The sequence below is a fragment of the Ptychodera flava genome, chromosome 1 (assembly GCF_041260155.1).
Source record: "Ptychodera flava strain L36383 chromosome 1, AS_Pfla_20210202, whole genome shotgun sequence".
In the NCBI taxonomy this organism is placed as follows: domain Eukaryota; kingdom Metazoa; phylum Hemichordata; class Enteropneusta; family Ptychoderidae; genus Ptychodera; species Ptychodera flava.
The window spans coordinates 3,159,066-3,179,612 of record NC_091928.1 but is presented as its reverse complement, the minus strand read 5'-3'; the positions used below and the strand labels follow the sequence as shown (position 1 = coordinate 3,179,612).

The 20,547-nt window shown below is 35.0% G+C and overlaps 1 protein-coding gene across 1 annotated transcript in view; it reads left to right on the top strand.

The window, feature by feature from the left end:
• Positions 1–20,547, top strand: part of LOC139119172 (probable splicing factor, arginine/serine-rich 6) — a 60,420-nt gene that overhangs the window by 22,172 nt on the left and 17,701 nt on the right. Inside the window, exon 4 of the mRNA XM_070682877.1 lies at positions 20,448–20,534. Within this exon, the coding sequence (XP_070538978.1) occupies positions 20,448–20,534 (87 nt within the window). The remainder of the gene's footprint in view (positions 1–20,447; positions 20,535–20,547) is intronic.

Below are 20,547 nucleotides of genomic sequence, written 5' to 3'. Positions count from 1 at the left end.
GACCTTATGATGAATGGTTTCACCCTAAAACATAACTGGTAGCCCTTGTCTAGTGAGTATACTTACATTTAAAGAGTCATGGAGGGTAGGGAACTACTGGAATGTACTGTGCAATGATAGGGGACAGATATAAGAGCCTGTAAAATAAGACTGGCCTTCAGGAAGATTTATAGGTAGTGTCAAATGGTTGGGTAGTCAGCAATACACTGTTGATTCATCAAGCTTTACAACATGAATTGGTCAATCTATAGAAGTGAGTTTCTTTGAAATAGATTGGCCAGGTTGCCAATATCAGCAGTTCTTGTACTGTCAAGCCTAGTCTGTTGCTAACCATCCACAATTACCTGTCTTCCTACTTCAATCCATAGTCAAACCCAACTCTTGGCTCTGTGCCAGACACTTTAAGTAGCTGTAATCATGATAATCACCATACCACACACTACAAGTACTGTCACCTCTGTGACAGCTTTACTTTCATAGTCTGTCTGTTTTATTATTTTACACCAGCTTCCACTTTTGTTTTATTTCATCAATTAAACTAACAGCTTTCATAAATGATGGTTCCTTTTGAAGTTAGAATTTACAGGCTCTATATAGGATATCTCTGTGGCCAGAGTCTTGTTTGCTAGTTTAAGACAGCAAGCTACAAGTTGTAGGAATCACATCTCATGGACAGTTATGACTCCATTTTAATTTTCAAATGCAGGTAATGTTCATTTCGAATTTCTAAATTACAGAGGCACACACTAAGCTTTAATGACATAAAATTTAACAGAATACTGGTATGTAAAGCGATTTCCAACACCAGTATAAAATATGACGATCAACTCGCATTTTCCATGTTCCTTTGACCTGTCCGTGATCAATATGAAATTTTTATTGACATATAAATGTGTAAAAACTAGATTTATGATCCTGAGGAATATGAGACTCAACTGGTTCTGTTGCTTATAAAAATCACTCTAACTCTCTGATTGACAGCACCATATGGTCCATTTTGTGGAAGTGGCAGAGTATTTCATTGGAAATTACTTGACATATTATAGGTTTCCATTGATTTTCTCATGCAGATTTCTTCAGATTATGGAGGATTTAATGTGCAATATTTTCAATCCTGTATTCTCACCATTTTCAAAATCTTTCCTGAAACTGCTTGCCTGTGTGCTATGAAAATTTCATTGGCAGACCTTTGGAGATACCAGTACCGGTATATTCTGCAATGGACTAGTATTGGAAGAACTGTGCATATTTTGATAATTACCATCAGGACAAAAATGTATGCATCATTTTCAAACAAACAGGAGCATGCTATGGTTTATACTTCATTTCTTATCAACACATTGTCATTCAGGTCATTTTCTAGGGATTTATAAAGGATATTGCCTGGCCATGAAATTCTAGGGATTTATAAAGGATATTGCCTGGCCATGAAATTCTAGGGATTTATAAAGGATTGCCTGGCCATGAAATTCTAGGGATTTATAAAGGATATTGCCTGGCCATGAAATTCTAGGGATTTATGAAGGATTGCCTGGCCATGAAATTCTAGGGATTTATAAAGGATTGCCTGGCCATGAAATTCTAGGGATTTATAAAGGATTGCCTGGCCATGAAATTCTAGGGATTGATAAAGGATTGCCTGGCCATGAAATTCTAGGGATTTATAAAGGATTGCCTGGCCATGAAATTCTAGGGATTTATAAAGGATTGCCTGGCCATGAAATTCTAGGGATTTATAAAGGATATTGCCTGGCCATGAAATTCTAGGGATTTATAAAGGATATTGCCTGGCCATGAAATTCTAGGGATTTATAAAGGATTGCCTGGCCATGAAATTCTAGGGATTTATAAAGGATTGCCTGGCCATGAAATTCTAGGGAATTTATAAAGGATTGCCTGGCCATGAAATTCTGGAGATTTAGGGATTTATAAAGGATTGCCTGGCCATGAAATTCTGGAATGTGGGATTTATAAAGGATTGCCTGGCCATGAAATTCTAGGGATTTATAAAGGATTGCCTGGCCATGAAATTCTAGGGATTTATAAGGATTGCCTGGCCATGAAATTCTAGGGATTTACAAAGGATTGCCTGGCCATGAAATTCTAGGGATTGATAAAGGATTGCCTGGCCATGAAATTCTAGGGATTGATAAAGGATTGCCTGGCCATGAAATTCTAGGGATTTATAAAGGATTGCCTGGCCATGAAATTCTAGGGATTTATAAAGGATTGCCTGGCCATGAAATTCTAGGGATTTATAAAGGATTGCCTGGCCATGAAATTCTAGGGTTCTTGTTTGTCACTCCAGCAGAATTAAACCCTGGCTAAGTATAGTCTTCAAGAAACCCACATCACAACCACTATAGATTTGAAAGTGAAGATGTGTTTGATAGATAAAGTTTTGCTTCCTCCAAGTTTCCAAAAACAGTAACTAATTCACTGAATCTATTTATAGCCAATATAACTTGACAAAACATAATACCACAAATTATATCTGTGTGCCCAAATGGAATAAAATATCACAACTTGGAAGGAATATCAAGAAGTAATTATGGCACTGCTATCAGTTGATTCATGTACATCAGTTTGGTGAAGGAGTAATTGTGCTACCATGGTGTAGATTTTCACATTGAAATAATGAAAAACCTTCCTGAGTATTAATGGGTCAAAGGTTAACACACATTCATCCCCTTCAGCTGTAGCTTTCCACAGTTGTTTTTAGTGCTGGTGTTCCGGTTTGTGTACCAGGAAATTAGGGTGGATGGGGTCAAACGCTGTTTTGAAAATAGCATCATATGGCGTGAGTTGCATTTTGGTTTCGTAAACTTTGCATTTTATTCTTGCTGCCAATCATTGTATTTCATGGAAGCTTTGACTGCTTTGTGAATGAACATGTGGATAGATAGCTGATGTATCAGCTTTGCAGAGAGAAACTAGTACCAGTAGACTAGCTGTACCTGAAGAAAAAAAGATCCTTCTGACATTGAAAGTCTTAGAGTTCTTTTAGAATGCATTGGCCTGACAATTCTCTCACACCAGGAACAACCAGTGTGATACTTTGCTGATTTCTGTCAGTTTATACATAGTTTGATCAGAATTGGTTCCTTCGGAGAAAAATACCAGTACTAGGTGTCACAGTGCAGAGTTTGCTACTGCAGAAACAAAGTTACCCAACATTTACCAGTATTTGAAATTCAAAATGGCTGCATCCCTGTGTTAACTCTATGGAAAAAAATAAAATTTTTGATTTTCAAAAAACTAAGACTCAGACAGTGAAATTTTTTCTTACTCCAAGAGCTTTAAAATGAGCCATGACAAGTGGTAGATAAGAAAAGAATTGTAAAAATTTGAGAGTCTGTCCCCAAGGCGCATTCTACCTTAAGTACAAAACTCTTGACTGGCGTTATTTTATATACCGGTAGATTCTAGCCAAATATACTGTATCTGCCTGATGAATGGCCTCAGCAAGGTGAATATTGACAGTTACTGAAAATTACTTCATGTTGTTTGACATTATAAAATTTAATTTTATTCTCACTGTGAATATACCGGTATCTACACAATTTCTGCTTTCAGTTCTTTGTCTCGCTTACCGGTATAATATTGCAAATTACTGTGTTTCAGAGCACCAGGAAATTACTGGATACTGTAAGGTATAATTTCACTATAATCATGATTCCTGTTTCACCCAGGGGTTATTTCCAGAACTGACAGATAGAATTAACAGTTCAAATTTTCTTCCACAATATCCAATATGGTATTTAATATTTTACATTTACCGGAAGACTTTATTTCTTGGAAGTCGTCCCTAAAACAAATGAAAGTCAGCTTTTCAACCCAATTTTTTTTTAAACAAACAAACAATAGTTTATCATGTAACATAACTTTTATACCGGTACAGAATACAGTACCTGCCAATTTTCCTTTTTTTCCTTGCTGTTTTGGTGATCATCTCAAAGTAAAGCACATATATCATCATGGCAAAATGTCACATGATCTGAACAGCCAATCAAAAGATGCCATGTAAGCATTAAACTGAAGCCATCTGTTCTGATCATTATTTTTACGGTACTGTAGATCACAGCATTTTTGTACAATAAAGTTGATCAGTATGTATCATATTCCAATATAATGAGCAACAATATTGTCGGTGCTTATTTCATTTCCAATCCGGTTTTACTGCCACTCAGTGAGTTCTGATTGGTTGTATTTTTCCATTTATGATTATAACAACCAACTTAAATCTGTAAATGTGGATTAATACCGGTGTTGCAAGTATTTTGAAATAGAGTTACTAAGCAATTCCTGTAATTTTGCTTGAAGTTGAAATAATGAAAAGACAAAATAGTCAGGTAAGTGGAAAATTAACCAATCAGAAGTTACATTTTTTATGTACTGGTATAATCATCAGTGAATAAATTAGATAAGGCTTTGTACAACAGGTATAGCTGTCTTAATAAACTGTATGGAGCATAATCATTGGTAGAAATTATGTCATCCTCCAATCAGCTGTTGCCAGCTTGGTACTTTTTGTTCTTCATCTGCTGTCATTTGAACTTAAAAGCCGTGTCTGAACAAGTACAGCAAATTTCACAAGCTAGAGTTTATATGTTTCAATGGTCATAATACAGGCATACAGGATATTTAGATTTGAAAATTTTTCAGTCACATCCTATTTGCAATATATTTTAGAGACCCAGCATTATCTTTCTTGTTCCAGCTTGTCTTAGATGTATGGTTTATTTTTGGCATGAGGGAAGTACAAGCAGTGACCATAAATTACTCTGTGTCATTCAATGTGTTGCCGGGCTATCATCTTACATCTATTGAACCAAGTAATGCCAGCATGTTACATTCAACAACAAGTGAACAGAGTTTAGAAACGAAATGTTACATTGTGTCAGCTGTGATCCAGGATACCACTCGGATATCAAGTCTTATACAAACCTTTAATTCCACTTTGAAGTCGATGGATAGAGCCAGATAAAACTTTACTGTGATATATTGTAACTCTGTTCCATAATTAATGTTGGCAGTACAGTATATCAAAAGATTGTTTCACCACTTTCATATTGTAAGAGTATAGAGGTTGATAGTATTTGTAATTACCATTGAGGATAACTGTAGAGTGAAACATGCACTTCTCCTGTTAAAAACGAATACAACAGATTCCTGTTTATTTCAGGTTCTGTAGATGCAAAGACGTAGTGAATTGCCTAGTATATGGCCGTCCTCAGTTACGGTGTATGTTCCTTGCCTTAGGTTTCACTTTTTTCAGGGGTAGTGTAGCATACATCCCGTAAACCAAGGAGTGGTCTTAGAATAGCGCTGTTCACGGTTACAGGTTTGTTACTAAATATATATAGCTGTACGCGCGCGACATCGGACACGCAGCTTGAAATGCGGACAAATTTTATCAATGTTGCATGCGTGGCTGTTTTGCAGCTTGTACTCTGAGCCGTGAATGTTTTTTAGTATTCACTGTTACACTAGCAGTCGCCCACTGAGATGTATTTTCGGCGTTCTTGCATGCGTAATTTTCAAAAGCGTAATCTAAAAATGCGAACAAATATTTATTTTTGCATATTAATGAGAGAACAGTGACGTAAACTGTGAACGGCCCTATACAAATTGCCACATAACATAACGTTAGAGGTCACGTAACAGTAAAATTTTCTTGATTTCTTTTTTAAGATACAATCCAGTCTGTCAATTTTCATTTATTTGTAACCCATAAAAAATGCATTACTCATAAAATTCTGAGGTGGACTGGTTGTAGCAAAGTGTAAAATTCCAAAATACCGGTAGATGTATCAACCATGTATGAAATGTTATAAAAGGTTATATTTTATAATAGATCACTTGCCAAGAATAGGCATATGCAAATATTTAGAAGTGCAACATGGGAGATTCATGATAAGCAATCTTTTAAGTGCATACCTGTACATTAATACAGCTATTATACATTGAGTATAAATTACATTTTATAATCTCTCTGTGCTTGGTAGACATGCTGATATTTTTAAGAACGTTCCAATTACAAAGTGAGTTCTAACAGTCTCAGTCGTTAATAATAATAATAATATTTTATTGCTTGCTTGTAAATATAGGATTTACATCACATTTGTGGCAATAAAAGTGTGATACAAAAATAAGTTAAAATTTTCTTCAATAAAGATAAAGTATTACAGTATAATAATAGTAGCTAATAATAAATATAACTAGGTATTTCTTTGTTTGTATAAAGTAAAAATATAATCTGCAAGTTGTTCATTTAAAGAGAACTCTTGTTTTGTTAGTAGAGAAATAAGCTGATTTTCAGTATTGTCGTTTGGGAAGTTGATTTTACTGAAAAAGTTCTTTCTTTGGACTTTGTATTTCTGACAGACTAATAAAAAGTGTGTTTCATCTTCAATACTGTTGGTGTTACACTGATTGCAGTATCTTTCAGTAATTGGGGTTTTTGGAACAGTGTGTCTTCCTTTTTCAATTGCTAGATCATGATTGCTAATGCGAAGTTTGGTGAGTAATTTTCTTTTCTCACCTTGTAACTGTGTTAAGTAGGGTTCTAATCTAAAATTATGCTTTATTTTGGCATACATTCTGAGTTTACTATTTTCATCAGTGATCAATTTTTTCCAAAAGACCTCATAATTGTTTGTTTAATTTGTTTTCATTAATCCAGTTATAACTTTGTGGTGTTTAAGTGATGGAGCTTTATCAAGGAGAAAGTCCATTCCATTGTCTTTAATTAAAGCACTTAAACAGTTAAACCAGGATCTATTGTTAGTGTTGTTTACCATTTGCTCCAGAAAAGCTTCTTTAGCGAGATTATAATGTGGCAGTTGTACGATATGAAGCCAGTGTTTAACAATATTAAGTTTGATCTCAAGTAGAAGTGGGAATTGTCCTAGTTCACCCCTCACAGCGGCATTACAAGCTTGTCTATTACACTGTAAAATGTTCTTACAAAATTTGAGGTGAGTTTTTTTCAATTGCTGATTTATCCCACTTCTTGTAATCCATGAAATCTTGTCCCCAAATCTCTGAGCCATACAGTAAAACAGGTTTAATGAAAACATTGAATAGATGTAGGGAAAATTTTATCTTTTTGTTGTGCAATAAAACCCTTTTTAAACTATACAAAGATTTTGCTGCTTTATCTGCCAAATTTGTAATTGTGTCACTAAAACTGCCATTTGATTTAATTGTCAGTCCTAAGTATGTATAGCTCTTAACAGATTTGATGCATGTACTACCATAGTTAAATAAGTGTTTATCTATCAAAGGAGATTTACTAAAATTAATTGCTTGGGTTTTTTGTAAATTAACATCAAGTTTCCAATTGGAGCAAAATGTGTGTAGTGTATTTAACTCCCTCTGCAAACCTTCTTTTGAAGTAGAGATTAAGACAAGGTCATCAGCGTAAAATAATGAGTTAACTGGGGTATTATTCAACACTGGTGGTTGAGTATCTACTTTGTCTAGATTTGTTTTCAAGTCATTGACATATAAATTGAACAGACTAGACTTAGAACACAGCCCTGTTTTACTCCTTTTTCAACTTTCAGGCTGGGCGAGATAAAATTATTTGTTTTGATGTGTATTTTTGTGTTGGTGTACATGTGTTTTATAAGTCTAATAATGTATTAGATTATCAATGTTCCACTCTTAGCTTGTATATCCCAGATATTTCGAAGGGACTAAGCCCTTCTTCTTCATTGGGTCCACTACAGTCACTGATCTAGAACTGCCACTGTCAAGTTCAGAACTCCTTGCATGACAAAAGAGTAATTATGTAACAATTATGTAACAGTTTCTGGTGCATGTCCAAGTGCTAGGGTTCCCTCTGGTGGGGGTGGCAGCCCACTTTTTTCTTTTGATTCCGTTGTTTATTGTGTCCAGTTTCCTAATCCAAAATGATTCTCTTAAGTGCCTGTAAATTTGTTGTTTCAATGCTAATTTTCTGTACCTGTCACTCGGAAATTATTTATTGTATGGGGTTTCTCATTAAAGCGTATCAGTACAGGCTCAGTTTGGTTGTTGTTTCTGATAAGTGAAAGATGGTTTTGTACCGGTATGCGGTTGTACAGTCTAGTGTCACCTGTTTCTCCTACGTAGATGCATCAACCATGTGTGAAATGTTAGTTCTAACAAAATGTGAATATTATTTGGTATAGTACTATATGTCTGTAGACAGTTTTTGGATGAAATCAATGAACTCTCACCAAATTATAACTACATTTTATGTGTTTTTTACCTGACTGTGCAATTTGAATTGAATAAAAAAATTCCAGACCACAGTCTTTGAAACAATAAACAATAAATTCTACTGAACGATGTACAAATCGTTGTTAATCATCACACATACTGACCTAAATGTGTAAGTACAAAGTAATATTATATATCAACTGTATGTTAAATATTCATAGTGAATCCACATAGCGTTTGTTGTAGCTATGGCATCTTATATCTCAGTGGAATTGATACTTGACTTGATAAAACTGACAACTGTACATACCATGGAATGATTCTTTTTCCCAGCCGTTAACAGTTTAAAGGCCAGTTTGGCACATGTATATACCAAGACAGATGGTCATTTATCAACCATACAGTAGTTATGTGTTCAATAAAGTGTATTGTAATGTATCTATTTACATACTATATAATAGATAGATTCTAAAGTCTTAATACACTGATTGTCAATTTACTGACATTGGCATATTATATAATATGGCTTCAGAAATGTAGTGTCTTTGAACACATACGATAGCGTACTCCAACTTTTTATAATAAAATGATGTCACTCTTTAGAATGATTGCATTCTTATTTTACTGTTGCTGGAATTAGATTTTTTGTCTCAGTAATAGCAGATCCATAAAGCCAAATTGGTATCCGGTATGGCCTACTCTCACTGCTAATGGAACTGTCTCTTTCAGTGTTCAAAATTTAAACCATGTCAATTTTAGAAGCATATTTGATACCATCCTGCATCTTACACTGCAGAGATTAGGTGAAAATGCTAACATTCTACCTCCAGAAATTAAAACACTTGTCAATAAAATTTTACATACCAATATGGAGACTCAAGTTTTATGGGACAAGCAGAATTTATCCTAAATGCTATCAAGGTTAATGAGAAAATAATAAATTTTAAAATATTCTATCATTATGAAAGTTGATAGCCTTAAATATAAATATGCAAAAAATAACAGAAAAACTTTTTCTTTTTAAAAAAAACAAAACAAAAGATTGAATGTGCAATTTGCATTGAAAGTTGTCACATGAAAAAAGTAGCCGAGAGAAGCCTACTAGTGTACTGGTAACTGAATGTCACAGCAAGTGCTTTATACCCGGTAGTTTGTATTATTTAAAACTGTCTAATGCTTAGTCAACTGCTGGAATTCTGAAATTTTCAATAGTTTTTTTGTTAAGGCTGGTACCTTTGTAAGTTTAACCTGGCTTCCTCAGTCATTTTACTGGGGTTCCCATCAGTAATGTCAGTGCAATCAAATTGGGAGGACAGCAGATATCGTATTAAGGTTTCCACACCTAGCTTTACCTTGTCTCCTGAAATTTTAGCAAAAACACTGTAATTTATGCGGTAAAGTAGAATGCTAGAGCACCATTATTGCTATGTGGTACAGTAGAATGCCAGAACACCATTATTGCTATGTGGTACAGTAGAATGCCAGAACACCATTATTGCTATGTGGTACAGTAGAATGCTAGAATACCATTATTGCTATGTGGTACAGTAGAATGCCAGAACACCATTATTGCTATGTGGTACAGTAGAATGCTAGAACACCATTATTGCTATGTGGTACAGTAGAATGCTAGAACACCATTATTGGTATGTGGTACAGTAGAATGCTAGAAGACCATTCATTATTGCTATGTGGTACAGTAGAATGCTAGAAGACCATTATTGGTATGTGGTACAGTAGAATGCTAGAACCATTATTGCTATGTGGTACAGTAGAATGCTAGAACACCATTATTGCTATGTGGTACAGTAGAATGCTAGAAGACCATTATTGCTATGTGGTACAGTAGAATGCCAGAACACCATTATTGCTATGTGGTACAGTAGAATGCTAGAACACCATTATTGCTATGTGGTACAGTAGAATGCTAGAACGCCATTACTGCTGACACATTGTGTATGTGCTTGATGTATCATTGAGTAACAAGGTATGTACTATACCGGTACATACCAATACTGTCTTACTCTCAATATCTGGGTATTATTAGAAAATGTGTGCTATTCATCATCATGTGTATGTTTCTCAACAATGCTACAAAACACTTTCTCTGTTGAACACAGTTAATGTTGATGAATGTGATGACAAAGATGTTCCTTTGAAGCCCATTGTTAGCAGGCAAGAACTAAACCAACCAGCAGAGTCATTTGCCTGAATTCTATTCATATGCAAAACAATAGTATGATAATTAAAAGGCCACACTTTATGAATTCTCATTAGATACTACAATTGCAAAGGATTAAAATGAAAATGAAAAATGTTAATTTTAATTAACAGGCTTTTTACAGAGAAAAAAGAAAAGAAAGAAAACTAAGTGGCTGGATAAATGAATTTCAAGCTCAGAGGGATATTGAGAGCACAAAATCTATTCATAGAGAATAATGGGATGGCGTGTTTGCAGGAATTTATTGTCAGAAAAATCCCTCGGGATGATTAAAGCATTGAATAACTGGTAGACAAGGCATTTTATATTCTTTGAAAAGAAAGCTTGTGACAGATTGTGCAATTCCAGGGTTCATCTTATCCAGCAAAGGTCAACAGATGATATCATTTAATAATTACAAGGACATGAAATTCTAGTCTTTCAATTTGAAATCTATTTTTGGAAACAGGATTTGACAGTCGCAGACTACCTTGCTTTGCTGAGTTTGCAGAGCTGTTCCTATGATTTATCAGTCATTCAACCACAGCATTGAACAAACTTTTCTTTGTGTATTTATTGTAGCTGGCATTTAACTGACTTTGCAATGTTAATTATTGCTTTTTAAGGTACCACTCAGTAAGCTGAAAGGTGTAGAAAAAAGAAAAAAGGTGTAGTTCCATGGGACTTATGATAAAAAAACTAAGTAAAGATTTCACATAGTTCAATTATTCTGCTGTATCACACACAGTTTATTTGGTATGCTGTAATAGATCATCACTATATTGTGTGAATTCTATGGGAGAACTGTCTAGAAAGAATTGTTGAGAATGTGGAACATAATTCAGGATAAACCCCTTTGCCTGTGATATTTTGCCGCAATATGCAAGGGATATGGAAGAGCCAAGACTTTCTCACAGCCCCTTGCTACACACTGTGGCTGGCAGTGATATAGCCTAGCCCAGTGAGCTGGTGCAACCAGTTCTGTAGGACAGCTACATGTATGTTGGTTTGTACTTCGCCAGCACACACTAGTACATAGCTTGCAGTTAGGGGCTGTGAGAGAGTCTAAGGAATTAGGGCTGTGTTAGCCCAACTTTGCTAACAAAGGGTGTTCAGGCAGGGACCCTCCTAACCTATACCAAGCTATGAGGACCACACGATGGTGGCAATTAATTCCTTGATCACTTAGTCCATCCTCAGTGTATTAGAATACAGCTCTATTTGGCTGGTTAAAACCAACATGTAAAGAATATTGTTTCAATTATGGATCAGGAACTGGCTGAATATAAAATCTGACAATTTAAGTTTATTAGTTTCTTGTGAAGTCATGTTGCCCATGATATTCCTTTTGTTATGACATAGAAATGTAGTGCTTGTCAATTTTGCTGTTAGAATGACTGAAACAGAGATAAAATGGTTACCTCAGCTGTGTCTGTCACTCTGACATACACACACTTAATATCATTAATATCACTGCTGATATCAAACAAGCACGGTACATTCCAATACATACAGTTTTCATACCAGCAGATTTCAATACATGCATTTTATCAATATCATGCATGTATTAATGAGTGTAATAATTTCCATCGTACGTGGTGGCATATGATAATATTGTACTGTATGGTATGGTATGGTATGGTATTATCAGAATTAGGGTAACTTATCTTTACATGGGTGTATAGTTGCAGTGTAGGCAATGCAAACTACCATATTTGTGGCCCGGGCATCATGATCAGCAAATTGACCAGTTCTGTATTAGCTGAAACCGCTTGAATACCATTTGCTATGTGAACCATTCATCAACACATGAAGTTATTTCATATCCATCCAATCATTTCTATGCATGGTCAGTAACTATGACAGTAATTTAGCAAGACAGCAAGGCTTGATTTCAGTGACCTGCAATTAAACTGTTGGTAAAACAAAACTGTGATGTCTTTTTTCTGCTTCATTGGTAATTTAACAGTTTTATTTAAATTTCTGTATCTGCACGCCGTGATCCGTAGGCTACAATCAATTTCACATACCATACATGTGGTAATTACATGTTTCAAGTCACCTTTGATGCTGAGAGTTGACTCTTATGAAAGTATCACATACAGGATATGGAGAACTAAAGGAATGCCATATTTGAAATTGCAATGAAAGGAGTTAAGAAGGTTGAAATTTACCCAATGGTTATACTAGTGTCTATCCAGTACATGTCCATTAGTGTAATTGCTATTTTCTGTATTATAAATTTTTTAAGTGTATACATTAAGTGGTTATATTCATGGGCAAACTTTAATGTGTTAAATTCTGTTTGAAATAGTTATGATGATATCTTATTACTAAAATGTAAAATATATTCTTTGCAAATTATCATTGACTGTAATGGAATTAAGGCAAAGATTGTTACCAATGTGCAAATTTGTCCACTGTCAGTCATTTTACCAGTAATTACAGTGGAGTTGATGACAGTATTTGAAAACTGCAGACCTTTCCTGTCACATTTAATTGTCTCAGATATAGTGTTATCTTAAGATGATATGAATATGCCAGTATAAATCTTCTGTATGCCATGGTGCACTTTGGATAAAGTATGTACTGCCTCTGAACTATTCAAGAAACACCAAGTCTATGATTGATGTCATGACTTTTGTGTTCTGCATGTCGAGTGTACCTACCAGCATATGCCTTTATTGTGACTACCAGATATTCCTATGGCAACTCCATATTGTTTATCATATCATGTGAGTATATTGATGCTGCAAATACTGCAATCTGATTGGTCGAGATATGTCTATTCAGTACATGTTGTATTTGCACTTGAGATATATCGATACGTCGTGAACTGGTTAAAATCATCGCTTGTTGTGGTTTACAGTGTCATCTGTCAATCTTCAGTTGAAATATTCAAAACCAAACTGTGAAAGCACATTATTTGTGAATGTTCCCGGTAGATCCATTCATATTGTGTGCATGGACTGGTATTATCAAGTACAACTTTTGATGAGAATAGTAAATGTATCAATGATTTCTGACTGTTCTGTAGAATAAAAGTAGCCTTACAAATTTATTTCATTGCAATGTGAAATAGGAAGCTTACAAGTTCTGATAAAAAAGATATTACAATATACTGTAGATATGATGATTATGACAGTTAGAATTGACATTGAAAAACAGTAGCAATGGAGAAGTGGAACAAGTGTACATCATGACTGGCAGCATTTTCCATGTACATGTATTCTACCAATTGTGAAGTTAAGTTTTATTGTACTGCAGATCAAACTTTATATTTCGAGAATATCACAAGTAGGATTCAAATCAAGTGAAAAGATTTATGGATATTAGGTGACATCAGGCGAGAGATTGAAAGGTGTGATGTCTTTTGTCTGTCCCTGTGGAAATGACGGGGAATTAGTAATTTACAAATATCAAAGGTTATAATTTGGCATGATGCTGAACCATAATTATTGACTACACTTTTTGGAGAGAGTTTTCTGGCTTTACAATTTATATTATGTTTTACAAAATATCTGATGTCATGCCATTAGTCTGATTACAGTGCAAATTATTCCTGATATTCAATACATGCATATACTCTTAAACTTACTTGGACATCAGAGTGTAGGTTTCATGCCAGATTGAAAAAACTGAATTGATAATTAAAACTGGTACAGTACCGGTATGTTGTTTTGAAAGACTTCAGTGTGTGGAATGGCATGGAAGACGTGATGAGCAAAAGGACCTACAAGATAGTTTTGGTTTTATTGCTTTTAATTTCAATTTCAGTCGACAAATATTTTCATGGCTAAAGGTATTGCAAATTGTCTAAGACACCTTAATTTCATGAACGTCATTAGTTTCTGGAAACAATAAACAATAGCAATAAAGTATTCTTGTTTATTAGGGGGGATGTCAGCTATTGGCAGTGTAATAGCTTGACATATCTTTTCAATTTCATGGTAAATATAGAATGAAATTGCCAACTTCTATACAAATATCAGTACTTATGAATAATTAATAGACCTACTGGCAAATGAGACTGAGTTTGGGATCTGTCATATAGATTAATAATGCATTGGGTGTTAATATCTTTAGATGCCCTGGAAACTTAGTACATGATATGGCTTAACCATGATGTTCTGTAATTTCTGCAGAGGTCAGTTGATTTCCAGATGTCAATGGTTGTTGATAAAGTGCTCAGCTCTCAAGACATATCAGTTTTATTTCTATCATTGATACCTCCATTTGATAAACAATACAACCATTACTGGGTCAAGTACTATGCCAGGTCAAGTACAGAAATTTTCCACTTGACTTTTACATTCCATTGATAAAGGCCTGAGAAACCCATTTCATTTGTTTGTGTCAGAAAGTTCAAATTCAGCCTGTAATCGTAATCACCCTGAGTATAGGCATATACCAGTATAGCCTGACACCAATTGCTCATCATCCTCAAAAACCAGTAATATTTTATTAAAATTTTGCTATCAGACACAATTAGATTTTCAAATGTGATTAAAAATGATCATTATGACAGTTTTCTCTGGCCTTGAGTCAGTTAACTTTGCATCTCCCTGAAGACTTGACTAAGTCAGATCACCAATGTTTGTCATGCACAAGTCCACGTGTTACAGTACAATGTTATGTGTCATGATAAATTATTGGAATTAATGTTGTCATAACTTGTTGTAATTCAAATTGTCACAGGAATAGTTCTAAATGTATGATATGTGCTATGTCTTTGCAGCTACAGCTTTAGGCATTATCAGAAGAGTCAGAACATCACAGAAATAACACTATGGATGGTGAAAATTTATATTGAAGCCAAAAAGCACTCACTATACCGGTAGTTGGCAGAACATGTGATAGTTGCTGGTTGAATACCGGTATACTGCAAGTCAAGGCCATTCTATGCTGCCAATATACCAGTTCACATGTGTTATTTTACTGGTCAATTTACTGATTTACTCCAATGCACTGAAAGTCAAATCAATGCTTGACAAAAACTGCCAAAAATACAGAAAGTGCCTCAGAGACAGATAGTCAGACTCTCAAATTTTCACATTGCTCTGCTTGTCTACGGGTAGTGCAGTGGTTCTATTGTGAAGCATGCCGATGAAATGTTTTTGGCCATTTTGATGTGTAAAAGTTGAATATTTAATTTTTTCCAAAGAACTACTAAACAATGAGTAAAGCACCCATGAATTTCAATATTGTCACTTCTTAGCAAATTTGATATTTTGAATCTGAAACTTTGCATGGTGATCCTTGATTTTATTCCTGATTTATGAACAAGAATAGTATATTTGTTTCCAGAGGCAAAGTTTCTGCAAAAGTACAGAACTTTCCATTTGGAGGTGTGTACGGTATAGCCTGATCCATCACTGCCCTAGCTCAGAAAGTGTAACCCATTACAAATATGTTAAATGCTACCCTAAATATCCTAAGGGCCAAAATGAATGTAGTACACATGACACTCATTTGCATCCATTAATCCCGGTATGTATGTGTTTTGAACAAGTAGCTTGTAGTATCACATTGGGACATTGGTTTTGAAAGAATACTGCAGATGTTGAAATGAGAATCCAGTGCACTAGTGAAGTCATTAAAATACTAACCAAAGTTACACCTGCTCTATCATTCAACTAATAAACTCAGGGTATAGAAGTGAAACATTAAGTTTCTTTTTAAGTCCACAGAGTAGAAACATACTGTAGTAATACAAGCATGTTTTGTATCACTATGATGTATGGTACTGAACACATGACCAGTATTTCACAAGCTGTGCAAATGCACACATTGTACATTTTAATACCCTTTGTTTGGATGTACATGCATATGATATCGACAGCTATACATTTCCTGAAAGTTTCACAGAGATAAATGAGCAAAGAGTGAGAAACAAAAGTTGAAATGTTCAAAGAAGGCCAATGTGATGGTCCTAGATTTAACACAGTCTACAACAGGATTGTCAGTAGGAGTCAGTGACATCACCTGACAAATTGCCTACCAGTAGCAGTGAAGGTTCATGATGTGGAGGTTATACATTTTCATTTCATGCTTAATAAAGTCCTTGTTATCCCTGACATCTGGTTCACAGTGGACTCAATAAACCAGACAACTGCTACTTATTGTCTTGCTGCTTTCAATGAACTTAATTCATTGGTAATGTTCAATATTGTTATGGTGAACAATGCTAAGATTAGGAGTCAGGCAAATAGCAGAATACACAGACTGTTCAATTTTTCTTTCTCTCAAATCGTAAACACAGACTACCAGTGTATTTCCCAATGAAACAGGTTACGTAGACACAGTTACACTGACCTACATTCCTAGTGAGAAATTAATTGACCCGTACATGACCTTTCAGAAACATTTTATCATGTAATATCCTTAGGATAGTAATTTGACCAGCCTTATCATCAGTATTATTCACAGCATAGAATATGATTAGCAACTACTATTTTCAAACACATGCTTGTTAGTAAAGTCGCAAAGACACACATCATATATTACTTTACAACTTTCCTGATGAAGTATTTTGCTGCAACTTCAGCACAATACCGGGAGGATATATCACAACTCTTTACACCAGTACTCAGTACCATTACAGCTATACCAATACCTGCATCTTTGTATTAACTGTATCACCTCATTTACATGGGTCAAATGTAGAAACAATTTTGAAATATAACCTATTGACTTTATGTGTCATCCCTTGTTTGAGGTGTATTGAATACAGGGAAATTCTTGGAACAATATTGACCTTGTCATCCCCTGTTTTAATCAACTAAATGTGAAAAAGTGCTTGGAACACTGCAGAACTTGTCACCCACTGTATCTGAGTGTGAAGTCCAAAAACACTATTTGAGATTCCAGGAATGCTTGAGTTAAATAGCTAGGTTTTACGTCGTCCTTAGTTGGTCATTAATCCGTCATTTATCAAGCAGTTGATGTATCTATTAATGTCAGCATATCTAGTGTGTCAACAGTACAGCCAATGTAAGGCTGCGTTCACAAATAACGATTAGGGGGGCTGGAGGAATTTCGATTGAAATCTTATTTTTTTCAGATCCCCCCCCCCTAAGTACCCCAAAAAAATTTCAAATGCCCCCCCCTCTATATGGTCAAAATTTTTCAAGTCCCCCCCTAACTATCACAGGCCCGCATATTTGTAAAGGATGTGAGCGCAGAAAAAATAAACATGTATAGCGCCGTTCCGCTCACAGGTGTTCAACACAACCTGTTTTAGCACTTTCTATAGTCATATTCCCAAGGCAAGTTCTTTAAATGCATCAGTGAATTTTTTAGATTTATTGTCTAAAAGCCAACATGAGTTAATCCAACTCTGGCCAGGTCAATTGCTCCTGCTGAAGAGCACACAAAATGACAATCATGAGAGAGTAGGAAAATTGTGAATTTTGGCTAATTGCCATATTGCACAGTGACCTACCAAAATTTGTTTCAAAACTACAAGACATATATGGATTAGATGCTACTCAAAATTGACAACACTGGAAGGTAAAATGTTCATCAATAAATGTTTTATTCTCTGAAATTTTGGGTGTAATAATTTTAAATTTGTTTAAAAAATAAATAATTCCATTTGGTCTCATATTTTTTCTTTTAGTCTTTACTGTTCAAAGTTTTACATCAGATTCTGTAACATTTTATAACAAGAATGTGAAAATTTAGAAAATCAAGCATGGTGACCCCATCTTTTTTCTTTAATACCCGTATTTGATTATTCTCATATGCCAGAATTCAAATATTTCTATGTGTTCTTCCATGTGTTGCTCTCTGGCCTGATCTTGTGTACAAGTATGTTTCACTGTCATGAGCATCATTTGACCCAAACTCTTCTGCATGTACATCAGAGTCAGAGCTATCTCTTGCACTGATCAGGTATGCAGTAACAGTGACACTGCAGGAGGAGAGCATTAATGATAGTGACACTACCCGTAGGCAGTAGCTGTATTAACTTTGATAATTTTGGCAATATTTTTGTTCAGTTTTACAACTGCATTCTTGTTCTACTCCCTACAGCATGTTGAATTGTCTAGTATTCAGCTAATGCTATCACAGCCTATATATGTGTACCATGCATTAAAACACTGACAACTGACTGTCAGCCTGGACTCCAATTAAATTATCACCAAATACGTATTTATATTTATATATACAGGCTTTGTTGACAAACTAAATATTGTGTGTTTGCGCATGCTGTAGGGAGATAGCAGGAAACTATATTTGTTCCATTGCATAGAAATATTGCAGAAATCATTAACAGTTGCAGCTTCTGCCCAGGTTAGGAGGCTAAAGTTTGTTTTTTACGACAAACCACACATTTAGATTTTTCGAGATACAAGTCATGAAATGTGACAAAATGGTTCTAAATTTTGTTAAATTATTACTATGATGACATAAAAAATGGTATTCATTTTTCATTGAATTATCTACAAAAACTTGGAATAGGAAAATGTAAAACACAAAAGGGAACCAAAAATTTCAAGTCCCCCCCCTACAGGTAGAGCAAATTTTCAAGTCCCCCCCTCTACTACCCCAAAAATTTTCGAATCCCCCCCCTGAATTCCTCCAGCCCCCCCCCTAATCGTTTTTTGTGAACGCAGCCTAATAGAGTTTCCCAGTGGAAAACTTAAGAGTACTTGAGTTTTGCATTTACTTTTTAAGCAGCTGAAAACGTGAAAAAGGATTTTATTTCAGAAAGCTTTTAAAGTTTGCATGGAATATTGCTTTTCAAAGATGAAGCTTGCTCCAGGTATAGATTCATGTCGATATTTGAGAACAAAAGTCCATGTGAAATAAATGGTGACCCCATGAATTCCTGTATCTTTATATGCATGATGTGACAACATGGACAGCTATAGCCTGTGGTTAGATGAAAACAACAAAGCCACAATGACTGCCTTACAAGATGACATTAGACTACTTTGTCAGAGAATAACCATGGTACATTGTGTTACGGTATAGCAAAGTTTGCTGGGTAATTAAAATGTAACTGAGACTAACACCATGTGCTATGCAGAGTGTACTTGGAGCAGGGTAATGTTTGTCATAAAAGTATTCAATCAAGTTTGCCTAGAAATCAGACAGGGCCGGGGCCATCAATACCAAACTCTGTAAAAGGAAGTTTGTGCCTAGAAACTGAAGAATTCAAACATTTCTATAAAGTTTCCTCAAGAAAGACTCTACAGCTGTCTCTTTCAACATCAAGAATCTGAATCATGGGTGATGGGTGACCTTGCAACATTTGGTACTGTTGTATTTTTAATACAAACTTTGTAATCAGTTTATAGATTGCCTAATAACATTAAATGACAGAGTTTGTACACAGTTATTCAAAATATGTTGAGAAAAAAATAATCTATAAATTAGAAATTTGCTGAATTAAGTACAGTGTTGCAATCTTACAATAATGGACAATCTGATAACACAAAAGGCTTGAAACAAATTTCAGCAAGCACTTACAACACTGAAAATTAAAAAAATTGAATTTTCGAAATACCCATGGAAAAAAAATTCGTACAATAAACAAATATATGTAAAAATGATTCCAATGGAATCTGAGGTGTGGAACCTTCATTGTTCCAGGGATCATTTTTGTGGTTGCAGATTATTTATATGTAACAAAAAATTAAATTTTTGTAACATGTATATGTCAATGCTTTTTACCCTCTCTTTACTGAAATTGTGACATTACATGATGCAAATCTAGCTTTGACCACTAAATGAGACACTCCCTCCTGTCAGTAGATATTTGAATGTAATGATGTACTTTGCACATGCTCTGTCTGGTTAAATAGATACTCTCATTCATGTTTCCATGACAGCCAATACCGATACACAATGAGGACAACATATTTTATCAGGACAGTTTGATGTCTTCACCAGTGAAACTAGTACAACTTTCCAACATTATCATAGTTTTTGCCAAGGAAATAAACTTAAGATCAAAGATATATTTTTTGAACATTTTATTAAACTGTTGTTTACAAGCTGGAATTGTTTATCTGTTTCATTGTAGGATGCCATCAAGTTTGAAAACGGCCGAGAAGTATGTGGCCAGAGTATCGTTGTAGAATGGGCTCGTGGACCAAGACATGGTTACGTGGTGAGCGAGCTTC